The 20,550-nt window shown below is 44.4% G+C and overlaps 3 protein-coding genes across 12 annotated transcripts in view; 2 read left to right on the forward strand and 1 right to left on the reverse strand.

The window, feature by feature from the left end:
- Positions 1-3,865, forward strand: part of RNF111 (ring finger protein 111) — a 52,452-nt gene extending 48,587 nt beyond the window's left edge. For 8 of the 9 annotated variants that reach the window (XM_037395297.1, XM_037395298.1, XM_037395300.1 and 5 more), the window contains one exon: positions 327-3,376. In XM_037395297.1, coding sequence (XP_037251194.1) covers positions 327-444 — 118 coding nt within the window. In that variant the 3' untranslated portion in view covers positions 445-3,376. Of the gene's footprint in view, positions 1-326; positions 3,377-3,480 lie in introns of those variants that run through there. The other variant, XM_037395296.1, reaches the window with a different exon arrangement.
- Positions 3,866-4,181: 316 nt separating this feature from the next.
- CCNB2 (cyclin B2) lies at positions 4,182-9,539 on the forward strand. Its single transcript, XM_037395301.1, has 9 exons — positions 4,182-4,308; positions 5,211-5,339; positions 5,420-5,545; positions 5,938-6,108; positions 6,191-6,349; positions 6,675-6,911; positions 7,805-7,945; positions 8,541-8,651; positions 8,958-9,539. The coding sequence occupies exons 1-9, from the start codon at positions 4,279-4,281 to the stop codon at positions 9,060-9,062; spliced, it is 1,209 nt and encodes a 402-aa protein (XP_037251198.1). The 5' UTR covers positions 4,182-4,278; the 3' UTR covers positions 9,063-9,539.
- Positions 9,540-10,696: 1,157 nt separating this feature from the next.
- MYO1E (myosin IE) overlaps positions 10,697-20,550 on the reverse strand; it is a 92,687-nt gene continuing 82,833 nt past the window's right edge. For both annotated transcript variants that reach the window (XM_037395290.1, XM_037395291.1), the window contains 3 exons: positions 18,428-18,632; positions 12,303-12,472; positions 10,697-11,785 (listed from right to left, as the gene is read on the reverse strand). In XM_037395290.1, the coding sequence (XP_037251187.1) occupies positions 11,709-11,785; positions 12,303-12,472; positions 18,428-18,632 (452 nt within the window). In that variant the 3' untranslated portion in view covers positions 10,697-11,708. The remainder of the gene's footprint in view (positions 11,786-12,302; positions 12,473-18,427; positions 18,633-20,550) is intronic.

Genomic DNA, 20,550 nt, shown 5'->3' on the forward strand with positions numbered 1-20,550 from the left:
TCTTATAACATGAGCCCAAGCCCTGAATTAATGAGGACTGTCAAATGTAGTTTTTATGGAGTAATGCTACTTCAGCTGTAACAGGTTTAAATCAGTGTGATACAGCAGAAGCTAGCTGATGCTTGACTACTTTTCCTGTATCCATTTCTTCTTGAAACTAGACAAAATGCAGGTCCAGCTGGAAAGGCTAGTGAAACTTCTGGAAAAACATGCACATACAAAAACAATAAGCACCTCAGTAGCAAATCCCACATGACTCTTTTCCCAGAAGGTATCTGATACAGAAGTGCTTTACTAACACTGATGTTTTTCTGTTCTGATGACAGGCGCCTTCCATGTATGCACCTTTTCCACCAGGTATGTGTAGATCAGTGGTTGATTACTAACAAGAAGTGCCCCATTTGCAGAGTGGACATTGAGGCTCAACTGCCTAGTGAAAGTTGACACCGCTTTCCAAAACTCTTGTCCTCCCTCTCGCTCCCTCTCGTCCTTCCTGGTACTGCAGTCAACCAAAGATGGCATGACTTACCTGCGCAGATTTGGAAGCATTGAACCTAGAGTGCTGGCTCTGCTATATGGTACAACTAATGCTAGACCTACAGTTTATGTAGAAGACAGTTGAGTTTCAGTGTATTTATAAAACTTTTTTTTTTTTTTAGGTTTTACATTTTTTCTTTTAATTCATTACTGTATTTTTGCATGGTTCCTTGTATTGCATTTGTTTGCACATATTATGGGCTTTGTGACCCCAAACTTGCAGGCAAGATTAGCTGCTTTAGTAAGTAGAATTGTGTGGTCTTTTTTTTTTTTTTCTTTTTTTTTTTGTTTGTTTGTTTTACATAGTATCAAGCTTTGAAAGTATGATTTCACTCATTACTAACCTCGGATTCCTTAATTTAATCGATCATATATTTTTAGTTTAAATGTATAAAGATCATCTAGAAAAGGATAATATTATGTATTGAGACATTCCTTAATTAGGAAAAAATGGCTGCTGTATATTTACAATATCAGTTCTGAGTCAAATAACATCCTTAATACTGGGAACAGAATATGAACTATATTCAGTTTGACCGATACGTATAGCATACTCATCACCAGAGTTTTTGTCTGATAGGATTTTTGTGTTCATTTTTAAAATTTCAGCACAATGCAGATATATTTGAATGTCAATATTAAAACATTTAGACTGCTGTTCAGATTGTATTTATCATTTTCTTCCTATGTCTAGAAATTTGAATCCCTAACTTAAATATTTTGCTGCTGTGAAACAGCTCTAGTGAACACTAAATGTTGATTTCAGTTAGCTGGATTTTAGATACTTGCAGATTGAAAGAATTATTAGGGAAATGGAGAAAGAGCTTAGAATCTGTTTGGTCTTCTGCTAACTTAAGTTGAAATATCTGCGCACATTGAAGGGTTTTGGGGGGGTTGGGGTTTTTTTTGTTTGGCTTTTTTTTTTTTTAAATATAAAACCATTCAATAAGGACTTAGAGCTGCAGGGGTTTTGTTTTTTTCTGTTTTTTGGTGGGGTTGGGGTTTTTTTGGCAGGTATACATGCATTCATAGAACTTTTAAGGATTCCAGGCTTGTCTTGGGATTTTTATTAGTTTTAAAGTTAATAAAGTTAGCTAAATCCACTTGTCTCTTGTTTTATTTTTCATTAGTAAATTGAAAGCCTGTAAATTTCTGTAGAAACTAGACACAAATTATGTGGTTACCTAGTTTTTGCCTTGATCATAGATACCCTCTTTATAAATTACCAACAGTCCATCACTGATTGAAATATTTTCTATAGTTAAGATTTGCTGCATAATATAGTATATAGAATTAAGTTATAATGTACTAACATTTCGCCTTTGGAGGAGGTTTTAATCCACATCAGGATTCAAGTTGCTCATCAACATTCTTTCACATATAGAATAGTTTATAGTTTATTTATATGTGCTCAACATTGCAAAATGCAAATGTGCAAAAACATTGAGACAGTATTACTGTCGCTTTGGAAAAGATGTTCCTCGGGGATCATATACAAACATGTCAATAAGCTTGCATTAAGCCACCTGCTTTGTAAGTGGATTGAATAATAAATACCTTCAGTTTCTCTTGTCTTTGTCTTTCATATTCAGATTAAGTGTAAAATGGTTTACAGTAAACCTAGAAGATTAACTGTTATGTTTACACAAAAAAAGTGACCCATTTATAAATATTACCTTATCTAATTTGATGCCTGTTTTTGTCTGGTTAAAGCTGCTTCCTTTTTTTTTCTTTTTTTTTTTTTTTCCCCCTAATCTGTTAGGAGTAGCATTTGCCAGTGCAGTGTCTATTGCTGGCAGCAAATTTAACACCTCTGGCACTGAGGGTTTAAGTGGAGAGAGGTTTTATTCCAGCATGTGTGATAAATGGACGTTGTCAAGCTTAATTGCATTGCTTAAAACTGAACTGAAAACCACTTTGTGCTTGTACGATGGGGGATATGGGAGAGAAGCAACATGTGATTTGACTGCTTCAAAACCTGACATGGTTTTATGGTAAAGCTTCTTGAACATTTGGCTGTAGGAAACTTAAAAGTGAGTATGAAGTTGAAGCTGCATTGGTAAAAATGAATAAACATAACTGGAAGGACTGAACAGACACTTTGTGTTTGTCAGTGACTGTTGAAAAGGAGGGATGTTAGTTGACCATTGATGCTTGAAGTCTGATGATACTTGCAAAAGTTTCCAAGAAGGTACTTGAGAGTTATGGGACAAAAGAAACCCCGAAACAAAACAAACAAAAAAACAACCAACAAACGGGGCCTCTGAAATAATTGAGACCCTGGGTATGTGGTAGAATCTATTTTGACTTTCTTACAGGACAAAGAAGCACAGGTTTGGGGGAACTATTTATTATTTTTTTTTAATTTTACCTTTTTAGGAAATCTTGTATGCACCTGATTTGGGTGCCTGGTACTAGAGGTATTTTAGTGGTCCATGGATTGACTTGTTTTATAACTGCTACTGATATTGTCTTGCTTTTAAATGTATGCATATCATTGTAATGTGATGTTGAACACTTACGTATTTTCCAGGAATCGCAGTGTTCTGATCTTACGTGCTATTGCAGGGGCTAATAAAGCTGCAGCCTACTTCTGTTCCAGAAAGTTGTGGCTTAACCATAATTTAAGGGAAGGAAAAAGAATAGGCTTTTGATTTGGAGAATTTCCACCACTTACTGTGCTTTATACGCTTAGATGCATTGCCTTAAGTTTTCTGCGGCATCTTTGACTTTGAAGATTCTCAACAGTATGCATCAAATTACTTTTCATATAAAATTCCATTGTCAAGAAATCCTTTTGTATGCAATAAATAAAACGTTAGACTGGTATCATTCAAAATCTGTTTCTTATGGAAGTTGGCTTTTTTTTCCCCCCTTTTGCCTTGTGTTCCCTCTGAAATCTTGGTCTAGTAAAAATTCTTTTGCATACATGCGTTCTTACAGGTGCTGCCCAAGAAAAAAAGCTGCTCTGAAGGATCAGCACTTAGCCACAGTTAAATGCGGTGGTAAACAGAACCATCCGGATACTCGGGAATTCAGTACAGCTGACCTTAGGAAGGTTATAAAAAAATCTGTGCAGATGTGATGCGAGTAAACATGCAATGCTCGTTTTGGGAGGTGGCAGAATAGCTGTAGCTAGGCCTTTCTGTCAGTGGAGGCAGTGGCAGAATAGTCGTAGTTAGACTTTTCTGTCAGTTTAGGCCACCGCAGAGCAGTAGGAATTACAACTTTATGTCAGTTTAGGCAGCTGCTGTGGCGTTGGATTCCCGAACCCCGGCCCAGCGGCTCAACCAAGCTCGGTCCTAGCTGCCCCCCCTCCTCCCTCACGGCCTGCGGGAACCCTAAGGGAGTTGCTGCGGCGTGCGGCTGGCTCCACGCTCTGCTGAGCACCCGGCTGCTCTCCGGCCGCCGTAAGCCCCCCCAGGCTCCCCGGCTCTGCGGCTGCTGCCAGCCGGGGGCCAGGCGGCCAAGGGCACCCGCGGCACCGGGGCCTCGCCCCCCCGCTGCGCACCGGCCCCCCCTGCCGGAAACCGTTCAAACCGTTTCCTGCTTGGGAGGGGCCTGAGAGGGCGAGCCAATCCAGTGCGTGCATCGTACGAAGCTGCCCAATAGGCGAGCGGGAGAGGGGATTTAAAACGCTCCGCGGCAGCGTGAGGCTCCAGTCGCTGGTGCTGCTGGAGGTGGACGAGTCTGAGTGAGAAGGGGGGCGAGTGGCCACGGCTGTCCCTTATACTCTTTGCTATGGCGTTGCCGGTGTCGCGCCGCGCCCCTGTGAGTATCGCTGGTGCGGCGGGAGGGGCCAGCCGCCCCTAGATCCTGCCGCCCTTGCCCCTGAGGCAGCTGAACGTGGGGGCGGGGTGCGCTCCCCTGAGGGCAGGCTGGGGGGGGGGGGGGATGGGGGGGGGGCGCGCCCCTGAGGGGGGGGCGCCCCTGAGGGGAGGGGGAGGGGAGGGTGGGGCGCGCCCCTGAGGGGAGGCCGCTCCTAGCGCCTTAACGGCTCGGGAGCCCCCCTGTGCCTCTGTGGTGTGGGCATCGGCCGGAGTGGAGTGGGGCCTGCCGTTGAGGCGGGGTTGGGGGGGGGGAGCGGGGAGGGAGGGGTTGGGGGGGGGGGGGGGCTGAAGCCGGGCTGAGCTGTGCGTGAGTCGGGGCGGGGGGGCGCGCTGCCCTCGTGTACCCCGTTCCCCGCCCCCCCCAGGTTTGTCCCACTTCACCTGGCACTGCCCCCAGCTCGCACCTGGCCTTGGCCTCCCGCCCCTCCCCCTCACGGTGCGGGGGCTGCGGGAGGGAGGGGGGGATTCCAGCGCCTCCATGGGAAGGTGCGTGAAGGGGACCCAAGAACCTGTTTTCTACGGTGACAGTTTAACCTAAACTCCCCAAGAAACTCTTTAAACCTGGTGGCTTCTTTGCTATACGTAACAAAGAATGCTTATTTTTGTACGTGTAGTATCAGCTTTCTCACTTACATGGTCGGTACCTAACAAAGGAGTTGCTTTGTTTGTCCTCTGAGCATATGTGAACGGGTAGGAAATAAAACTGGTTGAGTAACGGATAGGGATAACACGCACAGAGGTACAGCGGTACGGGGATGGTGAGTGCGTAATGGAGTTAGGCTTCTGAAAATTAAGTATGTTGGTTTCTGACTCTAAGCTGTAATTTGAATTTTATTGCTTTAGGTCACTAGAGGGATGGAGAATGCTGTGATTGATCTTAAAAGTAAAGCCAAAACTCGCCTTGCTGGTAAAAGGGCTGCTTTGGAAGAAATAGGAAATAAAGTTGTGACACGAGGAACCCATGCGACTAAGGTAAAGGAACATTTAAAATCTAGCTGTAAGGAAAAGATGCATTACTAGTTCCATGCTAATAGTAAATGTTTTCACTACAGAAAACAGAATGCTGCAAAGCATCCACAAAACCTACAAAAGGCCCCAGTAAGATCGTAAATGCAACTGCACTGCCTAAACCTCCAGCTGCTGCAAATCAAACATTGAAAGAAAATGGTATTCCAAAGGTAGGAAGTAATGATACTGCTCTGATTCTTAATTTGTTTTGCAACTTGGAGCTCTAACTTCAGAATACATTAGATGTATCTCGCTTCCCTGCTGAAAAAGCAACACGTCTGCACTGAGGCTTTGGTTTAATGCATGTTGTACTTAAAGACTAACGTTAAACTGGTACAAATAGCTGTTGAAGTACTGAATGGTTTCTGCTTTAGCTGGCAATTATTACAAAGTCTTCCAGTTCTGTTTGTACAGCATCTTAGTGAAAGCTTGTCAACGCTAGAATGCGAGCTCAGTTTCAACTTCTTCTGTCCTAAGAAATTGTACTAGTAACTGGAAAAATGTGGAAACGAAGGAGCGTTACAGCTTAATAAATGTGTAAGCGCTATGATCTGTTCCTTAGGTTCTGTCTCCTGTCCCTATGGATGTGTCTATGGAAGAGAAGGATTTGTGCCAAGCCTTTTCTGATGTGTTGCTCAACAATGTAGAAGACATTGATGCTGATGACTGGGGGAATCCTCAACTGTGTAGTGACTACGTAAAAGATATCTATCTGTATCTGAGAGAGCTTGAGGTACGATATATGGATTCTGTGCTGCTCTGCACTATAGTGTTTATCTTGTTGTGTTTATCTCACACAGCTCTTTCTCCAACAGCTGCAGCAATCAGTCCACCCACATTACCTTGATGGGAAGACGATCAATGGACGTATGCGCGCAATTTTAGTTGACTGGCTTGTCCAGGTCCACTCAAGATTCCAGCTCTTGCAGGAAACACTGTATATGTGTGTGGCAATTATGGATCGCTTCTTACAAGTAAGATATTTTTCAACTCTTGTTTGGGTTAGGAGGCTTGTTCAGTGACTGTACTTTTAAAGGAGTTTAGGATTTATGCTTTCTTCATACATTTAAGAATCTATAGAACCTGCTGGCTGTGTAAGAGCTCTGTATAATGTAGCATCTTAACTGCGGCTGCATTTCTCTTTGAGCCTGTCATTGTAGGGACATTTCTGACTCAAAGGGGAAAATCTCATTTATGTTATAAGAATGAGCACTGTTGTACTGGTATTTTACACTGACAAATTAGAATCTGTTCAGAGTTTGACACCGAGGCCTACTTCTTAAAACTCCTGTATTTCAGAGTCATGCAGTATCTCGCAAGAGGCTTCAGCTGGTGGGTGTAACAGCACTGCTTCTAGCTTCAAAATACGAGGAGATGTACTCTCCTGACATAGCAGACTTTGTTTACATTACTGATAATGCCTACACCAGTGATGAAGTTAGAGAAATGGAGATTACAATTCTTAAAGAGTTAAACTTTGATTTGGGACGACCTCTTCCAATTCACTTCTTAAGAAGAGCATCAAAAGCTGGGAAGGTGGGTACTTGTCCTCATTGGCTAGAACTTACCTGTGTAAAGTCTGTTAGGATTGCTTCTGGCATTTTATCATGTGATCTTACTTGCTTTCTGCTTACACGCTGGATGTAGGAAAAATTCAGCTGTGAAACTCCACCATGTGGATTAACATGATAACGTCACTCTGTCAGCCAGTAGCAGTTCACATTTCTGTTCACTGAGGTCTGTGTTCAATCTTAGTGGCAGTAATTTTACTGTGTTAGGGTAAATTAAACATGCCTAGAGCAGAACCCTTGCTATTAGAGTAATCTTTTGTCTGGTGATCAGGTGTTTACTTTAGTAAAAAGTGAGCAGTGTTGCAGTTCATAATTTTTGGATGCAAATATTTTATTATTTAGGAATCAAAAGATGAACTTCCTCTTTGACCTGACCCCTTTTTCCCTCCTCAGTAGTTACGCTCAAGTGAACTGCCCACACTTGAAGTGGGCTTCAGGTACCTCAACAGACCACTAGGGTAGCTCTTGAAGTTAGCGGACTGCTTTAGTAGGCATTTCCTTAACTAATTTTACACTACTACTTCTCCCATGCCACCATTGCCTGCCCCCACCCCTCACCAAAGCGTATTACAGAGGGAGCAGGCACTTGTACCCCCGGTTGGGCACAGCAGTGCCTGGCACTGCAGTTTTCTGTTAAAATCCTCATTTTGTGTCTAAATTGCAAATGGCTGCTAGACTAGACTGGTTTGGCCTCTGGTCTTGACTTGGAGGCAAGTGCCTGTTAGAGACTATGGTCCCTAAATAAAGATTTTGTTGACTGTTGTTGTTTTGTCAGTTAATGAATGCAATAAACAATCCCAAATTATTACGATACGGTGAAGTAAGACTTCGTGAATTAACGAGCTTTCAATCTGATAGGCTGATGCGAAGCAACATACACTAGCAAAATACCTGATGGAGCTGACACTGATAGACTACGACATGGTTCATCATCGTCCTTCAGAGATTGCAGCTGCTGCGTTATGCTTGTCCCAAAAGATTCTGGGACATGAAAAATGGGTAAGTATTTTAATCTGATTCATTTTTAAGAGTTTTTTCCTTTAGTCAGTTGATTGAACCATTAAAACCACAGCTTCAGAAAATTGCATTTAGGTCAGTAATAATGTTGGCGATCAATGACAGTTGGACAGCCTGATGCATAGTTGCAGACAGAAAATGGAATATACCACTAAAAATGTTCTTTTTCTGTGTGAACACTGTCGTAAGAAAGGATTTTTCTCCTGAATGTATCAAGTTATGGAAGGTCACATTGTAAGTAAAGAAGGTAGATTTTCCTAATCTCACAGTAAGTGTAGAACAATGAAATCGTGGACCACAAGTAGTGAATTGTAATTCAACTAGGGGTTACTCGTGCAAGGGTTGCTTCTTTTATCTTCTGTGCAGCACAGAAACCTGCTCCTTGGCATTGATGTGTCCAGACATCTACTATGTGCCAGATGTTACTCTGGATCTGTCGCCTGAACTGACAGTACTGCAGTGCCCAGCACTCAAGGCTAAGCCATGAAGCTTAGGGCATTTGCTGTCTGAAGTGATCATGCCTTGAGCAGCAGTCCCCCACCTCCTAAATCTCACGTCTCTTCCCGTTGGGCTGCAGGGTACGAAGCACCAGTACTACACTGGGTATACAGAAGACAGCCTTGTGATGACGATGAAACATATGGCCAAGAACGTGGTCAAAGTAAATGAGACATTAACCAAATACATTGTAAGTATAACTGCTTAAATCTTTAATGTTGTAGAAATGCCTGTGCTGCATTTTGTGGCTCTGTAGGTAAATGTTCTGTATATTATCTTAAGTATATGCTATTCTTAAAGCCTGCGAGAGCAAGTTGCATTAGTAGCAACTCAAAAAGTGTTTGACAAACTGCTCTTGCTACGTTGCGACCCAGTTCACTTCTTTGTTTGTTTGCTTGTTTTCCAAGCAGTTGGGCTAATTTCACCCAAAATTATCTGCCTGAACATTAATACTCTATGTGTAAATCTTTTGTTAACACTCTTCCTCTGTCTGCAGGCTATAAAGAACAAGTATGCGAGTAGAGAACTACTGATGATCAGCACAATTCCTCAGCTGAGTGGCGCGATTATCAAGGACCTGGCTTTATCACTCTCAGGATAACCCTAGGCAGCCACATCCTGGTGGTATATGCACTTTGTCCTTATTCGCCTGTTGAGGCAAAACTACTGTTCTTTTTAGGATTCCAGCATTACCACAGACATTTCAGACTCGGAAGGTGAAATTTTAAATGTGCTTTGTAACACGACTCGATCTAGAAATAAAGCTCCTCTCTTTTAAAAAAAAACCCAAGCAACAAAAACCAGCTACTTTGCCAATTAATGTTTAAGGCATTGTCTAGACGTGTGTGCAGTCTCGTGTCTTGAGCAGGACATTTGACTAAATAGGTGATTGATACAACTTGCTGTTAGATGTGGGTGATTATTCTCAGTAGTTGTTTCCAATGAGAATTTCCAGGGTGTATAGTGAGTTATATTTGGGAACTTGTTGGTTTGGCTCTTCAGGTAAGACAGAGCAAGCAGACAGTTCCATGTTTTCATGATGTGCCTTAAAAGATACTAAAAAACATACTTTATTTCAGTGCCTTGTCCTGAAGAAGTATACAGGATTATATTTTTTCCTGTGGTTTGTTGCCTTCAAGTTAGGTAAGGTAGTAGGCTGGCTCTAAGACATACTAGCCACCTAAATCTTTGTGTTTAGGTGAACGTAAGACAATGTGTTCTCTGTGTACCTAAACAAAGGGAGCTAAGGCAGGAAGATCTTGAGTCTCCCGTGATGCTAACCAGTGTGCAGGGGCTGTACATGGAACTATAGGAAAGAGACTTTTTGAACCAGCTCAGCTCTTGGAACCTGCTGCATCTCCTGGACACCCACCCACCCCACCCCTAGCTTTTAATTGCCTGTGCAGTCACCATCCCCCAATAAACCTCTATACCTGGGACAATATAGTCAACCCCCACCATAAATAGATTTTTCCTTATCATTTAACATTTTGCTTTCCTTTGTAGCTAATAAACATCGTTATGGGTACGCTCAAGGAATACAAGCATAAAAGTAATGCAACTTTTCTACTTCAATACCTCATTTAAGCCTATTTTTTAACGGGGTCTTGTATAAGTATTGTTATGTTTACAGACCCCCAGGTATTCTCAGAGTTCTACTGAACTCATCACCGGTCACTTCCCCAGTGCTTGCGTGAGGGCGCTGGTTGATGCAAAAGGCAAGGTCCAGAAATGGCCTGGACCCCGTGCTCCCCCTTGTCTGAAGGATGTTGACGCTACTGGTTATCTCCTGTTCCATAGGGGACTTTTCTCTCCCATAGGATGAGTAAGCCCAGCACTTGCTGCAAATGGCCTTGTGAAAAATGTGATTGATCCCTTGTGTGTATGTGATTTCCCCCTGGACTGAGGACCTAGTTTTTAGCTTCTAGAGTTCAGCCATGGAATTCAAGCATGCCTAACTTAGGCTCGGGCGCAGTGGTTTCGGAGGGAGGGGATCCAAGACTTCTAGCTGTATCTGAAAGCTTACTCCACTTAATGTATGCAGGTTTTCTTAACTGCTCCTAATGAGGAAACGTGTAATGCACAGCACTTTAGCTGTGGTGAAAATGGTTTGGTTTGGAGCAAAGGAAGGGGATTCTTCTCTTCAAGCAGGCGGTGCAGTGAAAGCCAGCAGGCGCTGCGGATGGATCTGTGTGCGTACGTAACTGCAAACAAACTGCACGGAGAACAGACCTGTTCGGCTGACTGCTGCTTGTGGTTTATTTTATGGAGGTTCAGAAGGCAAAGCATGAATGCTGATAACTGTATGGCAAGGAGCAGCCACTCTGGTGTGGGAGGCAATCGGAACTGAGCAATAACGCTTGCTTTTGCCATTTAAAAGGAGTAGTGCATAATCTGTAAGTACCTGGCATAAAAATTCTAGTAGAACTACTTAATAAGAACAGTGGAATACTACATTATACATTCATACATGTTTCTATCATACTCATGTTTTATATACAGTATATGATCTGTTTCTATAAATGTACAGCTCTGCATAAAGACACTTCTTATAACAGGTAGAGCATTAAACATAAATCCAACATGGGCCAGCCATATTATAATATAAATCTTGAAGGTAACGTTGTTTAGCATACAGCACTACACAGATTTCTGTTGTAACTTCCTGTAGTGCCCGTTGGAGTCCCTAAACGCATCAGCAAACACAAACCAGTTCCATTACAACTCTGTACAGAATTAAATATACCATCACAGTGGGTTTATAGATGGTAACATCTCAAATGAGCCTAAATCTTCTTGACGTGTAGCAGCATACTTAACGTGTTCCCCGGATTGATGTGCATTAGAGGAAATGTGCATTTAACATTATCTTCAGTAGATAATTAAAAGGTTTACCAATATTTAGCTGAAGGCACTTATTAAATACACCCCTTTCAAAGTCCCTGGTTCTAGACTGCAAAGCACCTTCCTCTTTCAGGAAGATGGTAGGTTTGAGCGTTCTTCACTTACTAGGTGTTAAAACCAGGTTTAAATATAATAAATAATCAGTCGGTATGTCCATTGCTGTATGCTCCCAAGATGAAAGATCAAAGTCGGCGCTGTGGGTCACTTTCTTCTTGCTCATCTACAACTTTACCGGTGAAAGTACTGCTGAGAATGCCAGCTCTCACAAGAACAGGGTCCTGAAGGCAAGGGAAGACATCTTCAACTACTGGTAACTTCATGCCAATTTTTGTCTGACAGTTTCTTATATCTTGGTGACATAATTGTTGGGAAACAGGCCCTGCTTCCCTCGTAGTCTTCCTGTCCACCAGCCAGAAGGATCTGCGACAAAGCAAAGTAAGTGGTGAGGTTCTGTAAACCTTTCTGTGTACTTCCCGAGGCAGCCTTGCCAAGCTGTTCCGCACGGTGAGAGCCTTTCTGCGAAGGACTGAGGAGAAATGATTTGGAGAAGCGGAGCTTGCTAATCTGGTTGCGTTACCGTGCCTCATGAGGCTGCTTTGGGGGCCCAAAGAGTTGAACTGCTTTATTGCTTTTTGGGTCTTGCGCTATAGCTGCGTTTAGGCTAATTTTTAGCTACAGGCTGTGGCAGAATTACTCTCTCAACTAAATTTACAGATCTGCAGTTACCGAGGAGTAAGTCATTAATCTGTCTCTAATGTGCTTTTAAGTGAACAGGTTTGGTGTGGAGGCTTCTCTGCTCCCTGAGCTATAATAGGAACTGGCAAGCCTCATAAGGGAAGATAATGTGGGGTGGCTTAAAAAGTCACATCTTAACTACTTGGGACAGCGTGTCTTCAAGATTTGTACTTGAGTAACGGATCCTTTTCTCTCTACGTACCTTCTTTAATGATGTCGATCACGTCGTTGGCATTAAAGCTGAGTTCATCTGTGTCCTGAGCATCGTATGCGTACAGCGCCCTGCACTGCGGTACCTGAGGCTTAGGTTTTGGCTGTGGCTTAGGCCTTCCTCCAGCTGGGGGGGGGCGGTTTGTCGTCTGCCTGCGAACGCTAATGGGAGAAAAAACCGCATGTGGTGTGCTTCAAAGCTTTACCTGTCCTCTGTCCTAATGAACTGATTTTTAAAGAATATCACAGACCAAGGGAAAAAGGATTCTCTTAAACGTTAAAATAATTTAAACTAGCGCTGTAAAACTTCCCTGTGAAAGGGACAGAGTTGCCATTTCTAGGTACCTAACGGCAGTTCAAATGCACAGAAAACATTTTAGTGCTCGGGCTGGAATATGTAAACAAATGTGCACATGCAGTTCATGCATATCTCTGCATCCAAACAGCTTAGTCTGTCTTTCCCCGTGCCCCAACGTCACCAACTTCACCAGGGATTTAGTTTCTAGCATTAAAAACAAAGTTCTAGCTCATAGGCTTGCTACTTTACCATTCTCGTGACTAAGCTGTAAGAGAGACTGCATCTCTTTTAAGTTGCCTCAGACTCCAGGTCCATCTACGGACTTGCTCTGTTATGGTCAACTCTGAAGCAGCAGGGGAGATGCTGCACAAACTCTTTGTCACAGCTGTGACCACTCCAAAGCTTGGGAAGGGGAAAGAGGGAAGGAATGCATTTTGCCAGTGCATCAGCTAATAAAGGCTGGAAGAGAGAACAGGTATTAGATGAGATATGTCAGTTTAAAATAAATTTAAAAAGCTGCTGAACGATTACAACTCTTGCCAGCAATGTGGAGGAGACAACGGCGATTGTGTCAGGTAATTCCATAATAATAGTACACAGCTCTTGCAGAAAAGCTTTACGGTTACTTTACACAAAGTCCTAGACTTACTTAATTGTCAGTGTATCTCTGTCTAGGTCTAAGTCTGCGTAGTGACCTGCCCCAGAAGGCGAGCCCTGAACTACGGGGTTGTAGTGACGTTTCAGTTCTAAACATGTCGACTGGGAGAGGGGATTTTCTCCTGGTGTTCTGCACGTATCGGCTTTGCTCGGGATAGATACGTGAAACCTAGCCCTGGGTATCGGAAGAAAAGAATCTGTAGAAAATGAGCTCAGCTCTTCTGCAACTGCACTGGAACAAGAACATGTTAAAATAGATGTTTTGTTGGTGAGAGCATGCTGTTTTGCTGTTGGGGTTTTTTTGGGGGTTTTTTGGTTTTTTTTGTTTTTTAACCTCAGGCTTACATTGGATTGTTAAAGACTGTTAGAAATTGAAGCTGTGATAGTACTGCAGCCTTTTCAGGCAGCTTTGCTAAACTTGAATACCATTTTTAAGGGTTAGATTTATAATGGCTGTGGTTTTCAAATACTAAATTCACAGTTCTTCTAGCTCACTCCTTGTGTACAGGGAACACTAGAGCTTTCCCTTATGAAGAAAAGTCACGGAAAAAGTTATCTAGCCCACTGCTGAACGCAGTCATACTGTTTCTTTTCAGTAGGTTACTAAAGGCGCTGATAAATGCTCAGGAAGACAGCCTTGCAGCTTTTGCTTTTGGTTTGTTGCTGCTGTAAAACCCTGGGACGTTTGTTTTCCATAGTGCTGAATGTACTGGAGAAACTTGAGGATCGCCATGCTGGGAATGGCACCACAGGGCAGGCTGCTGGGCATCCCTGCTGCTGCCATCCTCTGCAGGCCTGGCTGTTGTAGCCTGCCTTTGGGAGCCGAGCTACATGGTAAATGGTTTGCCAGGTTGGCTGGGTTACTGGTTGGTCCAGTTGGGTCCCCGCTGCTTGTGCTGGCCAAGGGTGCCACCAGCATGCAGGCACTGGGAAGGTGATGGAAAACAAACACAGCTTGCCTTGCTGGCAGGACTGGATGGTGAGCTATTGGTATGAGGCAAATCAAATGCTGGCTACAGCAGTGCCGTGTGCTGCTCCACAGACTCACTCGTGCGTGGGCTTCTGTGCAAAAAGATCCCTGTGGCTCCCAGCACGCTGCCGTCCCCGGGACTACGTGCAGGGTCAGGATAACGAGCGACCAAGCTGCCAGGTCAAGGCATGGTGCTGGCCTTGGCCCTGCTGCCCGCCTGGGCTCCGTGCCACGCTCCTGCTCCTGCCTGGCACGCAAGGAAAGGCAAAGCTGGGCTGTGCCTTGCGGCAGGGGGTGGGCGCTGCCCACCGGTGCGGGTGTGGGAGCGGGGCGAGCCCCCAGCCCCAGCTGTGGGTTTGTGCCTTTTGGGGTGCCCCGCTCCCACCGTGTACCCCCAGGAAGCTGTCCCCCACCCGTCCCGGCGAGAGCTGCTCACCGAGGCTGCTGGCCAAGCGCTCCCGTGCCCGCTTCTGCCGGGAAACCGGGCTGTCAAACGGCCCCAGCACCACCTGCTGGGAGATGCCCAGCGCCGGGCAGTGCCGGCAGCAGCTGGGCTGCAGGGGTTGCTGCCTGAGCGCTGAACACCCTGTGCCAGAATGCTCCCGGCCCTAGGCGAGCCCACCGCCTTCGGAAGTCACACCTATGCAGAATCAAATTATTAACTGCTTATTTCAGTGCCCACCTGAAATGATCCTCGGAGTGGGCCCTTTCCACTATTTCTGACAAAAATACTCTTTTACACTTCAGGAAGACACAATTCAACGAACTCGCAGTGTGTACTAGACAGGCAGCAGCTTACACATTGCAATGTTAAGGTCTAAGACTATTACTTTGCTGAGCCCTCTTCAGAGGTTCCCTCACCTTCCACAGCAGCGTCCGTATTGCTGCTGCATGCTGCCTACAGCTGTGGCTTGCAGAAAAAAACCCCCAAACCACAACAAAACCAAAAGAACAAACCAAACCGCCCTCACTCCCTGATGTCCTCTTCCCTCCCTACCTCCTTCCTCTGAATCGTAAGCTGCCACCAAGCGCTCGTTTGTCTTACTTGGGGCTTCCTGTAGAGAAGTGTGATTTCCACAAAACCCACCCCGAGGGGAGCGGTGGGTGCCTGTCCCAGACCCGCTTTGGTTGCCGTTACTGCTGTGGCTGGTGGTGAGATGTTTTCTAGCCCTCGAGCATACAGCGGTTAGGGGGCAGGCAGTGCTCTAACCCTGTGTGTTCTGTTGGTTGGGGTTTATTTCCCTTTCCATGGACTACATAGATCATAATTGCTTTTTTGAATGGTAACTAACAGAAGCCTTAATGTGTGCTAATCATCCTTGTAAACTCCTAAGACTGAAACAGATGGGGTTGTTGGTGTGTACCTGTGGCATCAGGAACTGTGGTATGATGTAGCTGATCTTTTTAATCCAACGTGATAGTTCCCATCTCGTGACATACGGGGTGGCTGCTACGTTTCACAGTAATGCATGTGTCAGTCGCAGCTCTCTGACAGAAATCGCAACGGCTTTAGCCTGTGGCTTAGGGGTTTTGTCGTTGTTACATGAACTGCAGTTTCAACTCGGTGTAGATGTCTAATACTAGCAAAACAGCTTTCATAGAGTAGGTTGACATGCAATGACAAATTTCACCACTTAAAGGTGTGGAAATGCATCTGAGAGTGTCAGCACATGCTTCAAATTTTGAAATCGTTAAAATAAGTAGTAGTGGCCACTTGTTCTTAATTTCTTTTTTATCTGGAGACCAATCTTAAACCAGAAAAATGCTCTAAATCTGCTTACGGTACCTTACGGCTGACACTTGGTGCACAGTGGGGAAAAACAACGGCCATCGGTACACCTGAAAACATACTCTGGACGTGCCTAATTTTGCTGGGGGGCTGACTGCCTCTGCTCTGTGTGTTCAGGAACCAGAAAGCCCTTACTAGGCACACCGCGCCCTTCTTTTGATACTGAAAAATCTGTCCGTTCTGAGTACGCTCACTGTCTTCTGTGAGGTGCCTGACGCTCTCTGGAAGCAGCGCTGTGGTATGCTGACTGCGTATGGCAGCCAGGTGGATCTCACACGCTAAGGAACGCTGAGGTCAGAGCAGAACCTCTGCTAAGGAGCCTGTCTGCTGCCTGACAGCTGGGAAGGGGCTGCTGGTACAAAAAGATGCTCTTGATACGGTTAAAAAGAAGTCATTTTCTGCTGCCATTAAGAACCCCGTCCATGCAGATGACTGGAGAAGGCGACTGAGCTGTCCTATCTCATCCCTCGGAATATTCCAGGGCTGAGGGCAAATACGTACGTTAAGGGGCTGCAGAAGGTCAGGTGGAAACTTGGTGGAAGTTTGCCTTACTCTTGGTTTCTCCCAGCACATCCCAAGCGCAAGCTCTCTTCCACGTTTGGCAAAACGATGCGCTGTCAGCCACAGCTGACAGCTCACAGAAAAAGTATCACTCACGAGAGCTTTAAAGTGTTAGTAAGCAACGACAGCAGTCTTTGAATGTGGCACGTTGCCGCTGCATTCCTGCAGTGGGCAGTCTAGGATAAGGGTGAAAGAGTGCCGTGCTAGAATGGCATCCTGGGAGATTCTGAGATACCCGGGCAACTCCTTAGGCAACATTCTTACTACAGCAGCGTCTGTGGTTTTACTTCTGCCTCACCTTCAGGGGACGGACGGTGCCTCAGCTGCTGTGGGAAGCAGAGGCTCAGGCTGGCTGAGCTAGTCAGGGGCTGGTGCAAAGTCAAGCGCACTGGTGCCCGTGCTGGGGCTATGGGGGCTGGCTGGCTGCGGGGGGGGGTGACAGTGCTGGAAGGGAGGGAAAGAGAGAGCCCATGGGGGGGGAAAGCATCTGCGTGGGGCCCTGCACTGCTATAAACCAAGGACCTGCAAACAGTGAGTTCTTAGCAGGAAAAGTCCAAATTTCCTCTTGTTCTTCCCCTCAGTGAGTAATGTAGGTGGTGAGCTGTAAGAACGATGGCTCGTTCTACGTACATACGGCTTTTCTGCTAAACAAGGAGGTATTTATCATGTACATTTACTCACAGAGCTGCGGACTACAGAATTGTGCCTGCACCAGCTATTACTATGCAAAGTTATCACACCTCACCACAGTGCGTTTTTATTCTATCTGCTGCTGTAGGTTCCCTGGCTGATTTAATGTGCTCTGGGACAACCAGCTGTTGCTAACAGCAACTCTCTGAGACTTGGTTACATCAGAATTAAATCACACAACTGGGAAGTCATCAGCAAGGACAAACACAAACTGCTTATTCAAAACCACAGTATTTTTTTTTCTTTTTTTTTTCTAGAATTGCTGAATAGGCCCCAGTCTTTGAACATTAAGTGGAACTTAAATTCCCACTATAGTAAGGCTCCACTAGTGTTCTTCAAGACAGTGGATTATAAGGTCTGAGTTAAAGTAGAAACTGTTCATTCATTGAAAAACTTCACATTTTGCACAGCCTTTAACGTTCTGGAACACTAAGGTCCCATAAATATTTGACAGAAGACTCCTGTCTTCATGATTTCCACAAATCGGGGGGGTTGCCTGCTTCTGGGCTTCCAGTCAGGATCTGGAGCGGCTGGTTTCAGAGTTGTTCTGCTTCCCCCTACTAAGCCCATGATTTCTTGGGTCCATCTTTCTGCTGCTGCTGGTGATTGTTTTGATGCTTTTGACTCTTGGCTATTGGGAAATGCCCAGTTACAACAGCAAGACCTGCCCACTCGCTAATCTTCTAGAATCGTCATCGTAACATGTTCTGCAAGGCTGCAGCTTAGAAGTCCAAAAGATGCTGAAGTAATCCTGAATGTCATGCTGCCAAGCCTTCCTCCTAAAAAGAAGTACAGGTCTGGTAGGTGGGTCAGGAGTCACAGCTGAAATGGGACTGCTGGCCAGCTTCTCTGGGCATCTGCTGTCTATGGTCTCTAAACCAGAAGGGAAAGACAGCCTGCCAAGTGTCTTAATATCTTTAAATAGAAGGTACCATGCAAATTTCAGATATTAAACTAGAACTGGTTCACCCTCGTTCCTAAAGGCCTACAACAGAATATGTGTTTTGAAATCCTGTGACGACACCTTTGAGTACAACTCAAGAGAACGATCTGGTCATCTGTGTACACAACGTAAGGTTGTTATCAGTCATGGACAGTTTGAGTGTGTGAAGCTATTACACAAATTTCTCAGATTTGATGTAAAAATCTTACCCGGCTGCTCCTTGGTCAGGCACTTTCAGGAAATCCAAGCTTTCTGGCTGCTGTGAAATCTTGCCTGATCCTCCTGAGAGCTGCCGTGGTAAAGTCGGTCGTGTCATGTTTGTATACAGGTTTTTCTGGCTGGCCCGTTGGTTTCCTGCGACATGGGGCAGTGCTACAAACTCGGGGGGGTTTATTACTCCATTTTGCTGCTGACCTGGAAGTAAATAGAAGTGTGAACGCGTGCAGTCTGAACTACTGCTCAAGAAAGGTAACTTTTCCTTTGTGTCAGTGAGCTATCAAGGAACCTGAAAACAAAACAATGTTGAAATCTTGCAAGTTTGATTTACACGCAGTTTTGGGTCTGCTGGCGATCTATTTTGGCTTCATGTTTGAAACATGTGCCCTGAATGCTACAAACAAGCAAGAGGATTAGCTCCCAGCTGAATTCGACCTTATTAATGTTAGCTAGCATGTAATCATCACACCTCTGTTTAAAACACTGCAAATAAAATTTTATCCGGATATGGGTTAATCTAAAGCTAGCTAGAATTGCTGGGGGCCTCTTTTTCTTTTTAAGTTCAAATTCTGCCCAACTCCCTGAATACTGGGTAGACTGGTTTTTAAGTTGCTGCAAATATTTGTATATTTTCACAAGCAAGGTTGGTTTTTCAGTGTGTGGGGGTTTTTTTGTAATGGTGTGGGGTGTTTTTTTTTTTAAAAAAAGCCTTGCTACTTTGATAGCTCAAAAGGAGTTTGAGTTTTCTAGGTGATGACAAGGGTAAATGCATTTAAATAATTATGGCTTTAATTTGAATGTGAAATACCCGCCCCCCCCCATGTCTGAGCCTCTTGGATGTCAGGGCCTAAGGAGCTCAATTCAACATGTTTTACATTCCTAAAACCCCTACTGAATAAAATGGGAGCTATAGTTACATCAGAAATTAGATTGCTTAATGCTGCAAGTGATGCTCTCCTTTTTCCATTATGATTATGCCTGTTGAAAATTAGCAGAATGAATAGCTGTGCAGAGAGGAGAATTCATCATCATGGCACTGGGAAAAGCCTTACTGCATCCACCAGCTGCTCGTTGCTTCTGATACTCTCTTGATAGTGTGGCAGAGCTTAAGTAGTCATAACTTGTACATAAAACTCACTTTGGGACCCAAGCTAGTATGGCACATACATTATGGTAATATAAACGAAGGTTTGTTTTATCCTGAACATATACAGAACAGTTTGTTCAGCTACTGGTGCATTAATTTCAAAACGGATGTGAAAACAGCAGAACACCTTTCAAATGCTGAAGGACAACAGTGTAACTTCCCCGTGTTGGGAGAGCAGGATAGAGAGAATTGTTTGTGACTTTCAAGGAGGAATGTGCCCAAATCACACTCCTTGAAAGTCTGGACAGTCTAACTGGAATTCTTTTGTAATACCTATCGTCAATCTTATTTTTCCAGCTATAACTGGCTACTTTAAAGAGGAGTTTGAATTTAGAAGGAGGAAAAAACCCAACCAACCAACCCACAAAAATGCTACAACCATGTTACATGTCAATTTGGACTCTCTGTTGATGTGTCCGCTCAGAAGTGTCATAAGCACTGGGGGATAAATGGTCAGAGGCCCTACGGCAAGCACGGGCATCCACCGCTGACCTGGACTTGTGTGCAAATCCACATCCAAACTACCTCACCCACGTGAGGCAAGTTTGGGTTTGGGCTGCGGGCACAAAGCTTCTTCAGCCAATGCTTCTGTCTTTTTCAGGTAGCTGTGGAACTGCTGAAAGAGCTTCTGAAAGTATTAGATCAGCCTTTCCTTCCTTTAACTCGCTCTGTATGAGTATTTACTCTTGTGTTTGCAGGCAGGTTCACTTTAACTACTGTAATTGCCCAATTTACTACAAGCAGCTCTTGCAGATCATGCAGTCCTGAGTTTGACTCATAACAGCTATGAGAATTGGGAATTTTCTAGTTAATCTGGTGACTAAGACTGGTTGCACACCCAACTTACACCATTAGCATTGTGCTTCTCAACAAACAGCAGCTGACTGAAAGAGAACCCTTTGTTAAAAAAAGTACTCTGGGAGTGTAAGTGAAAAAAAAAAACCCACTTGGGAAATGTTGGGTCAATGG

This window comes from Falco rusticolus, chromosome 7 (assembly GCF_015220075.1).
Source record: "Falco rusticolus isolate bFalRus1 chromosome 7, bFalRus1.pri, whole genome shotgun sequence".
In the NCBI taxonomy this organism is placed as follows: Eukaryota; Metazoa; Chordata; class Aves; order Falconiformes; family Falconidae; genus Falco; species Falco rusticolus.

Excerpts from the sequence above, each read along its gene's own strand:
- CCNB2 (XM_037395301.1), top strand. The coding sequence starts at position 4,279 with ATGGCGTTGCCGGTGTCGCGCCGCGCCCCT. Across the intron at positions 4,309-5,210 it reads CGGTGTCGCGCCGCGCCCCT|GTCACTAGAGGGATGGAGAA; the intron begins GTGAGTATCGCT and ends TTATTGCTTTAG. Across the intron at positions 5,340-5,419 it reads GAGGAACCCATGCGACTAAG|AAAACAGAATGCTGCAAAGC; the intron begins GTAAAGGAACAT and ends TTTTCACTACAG.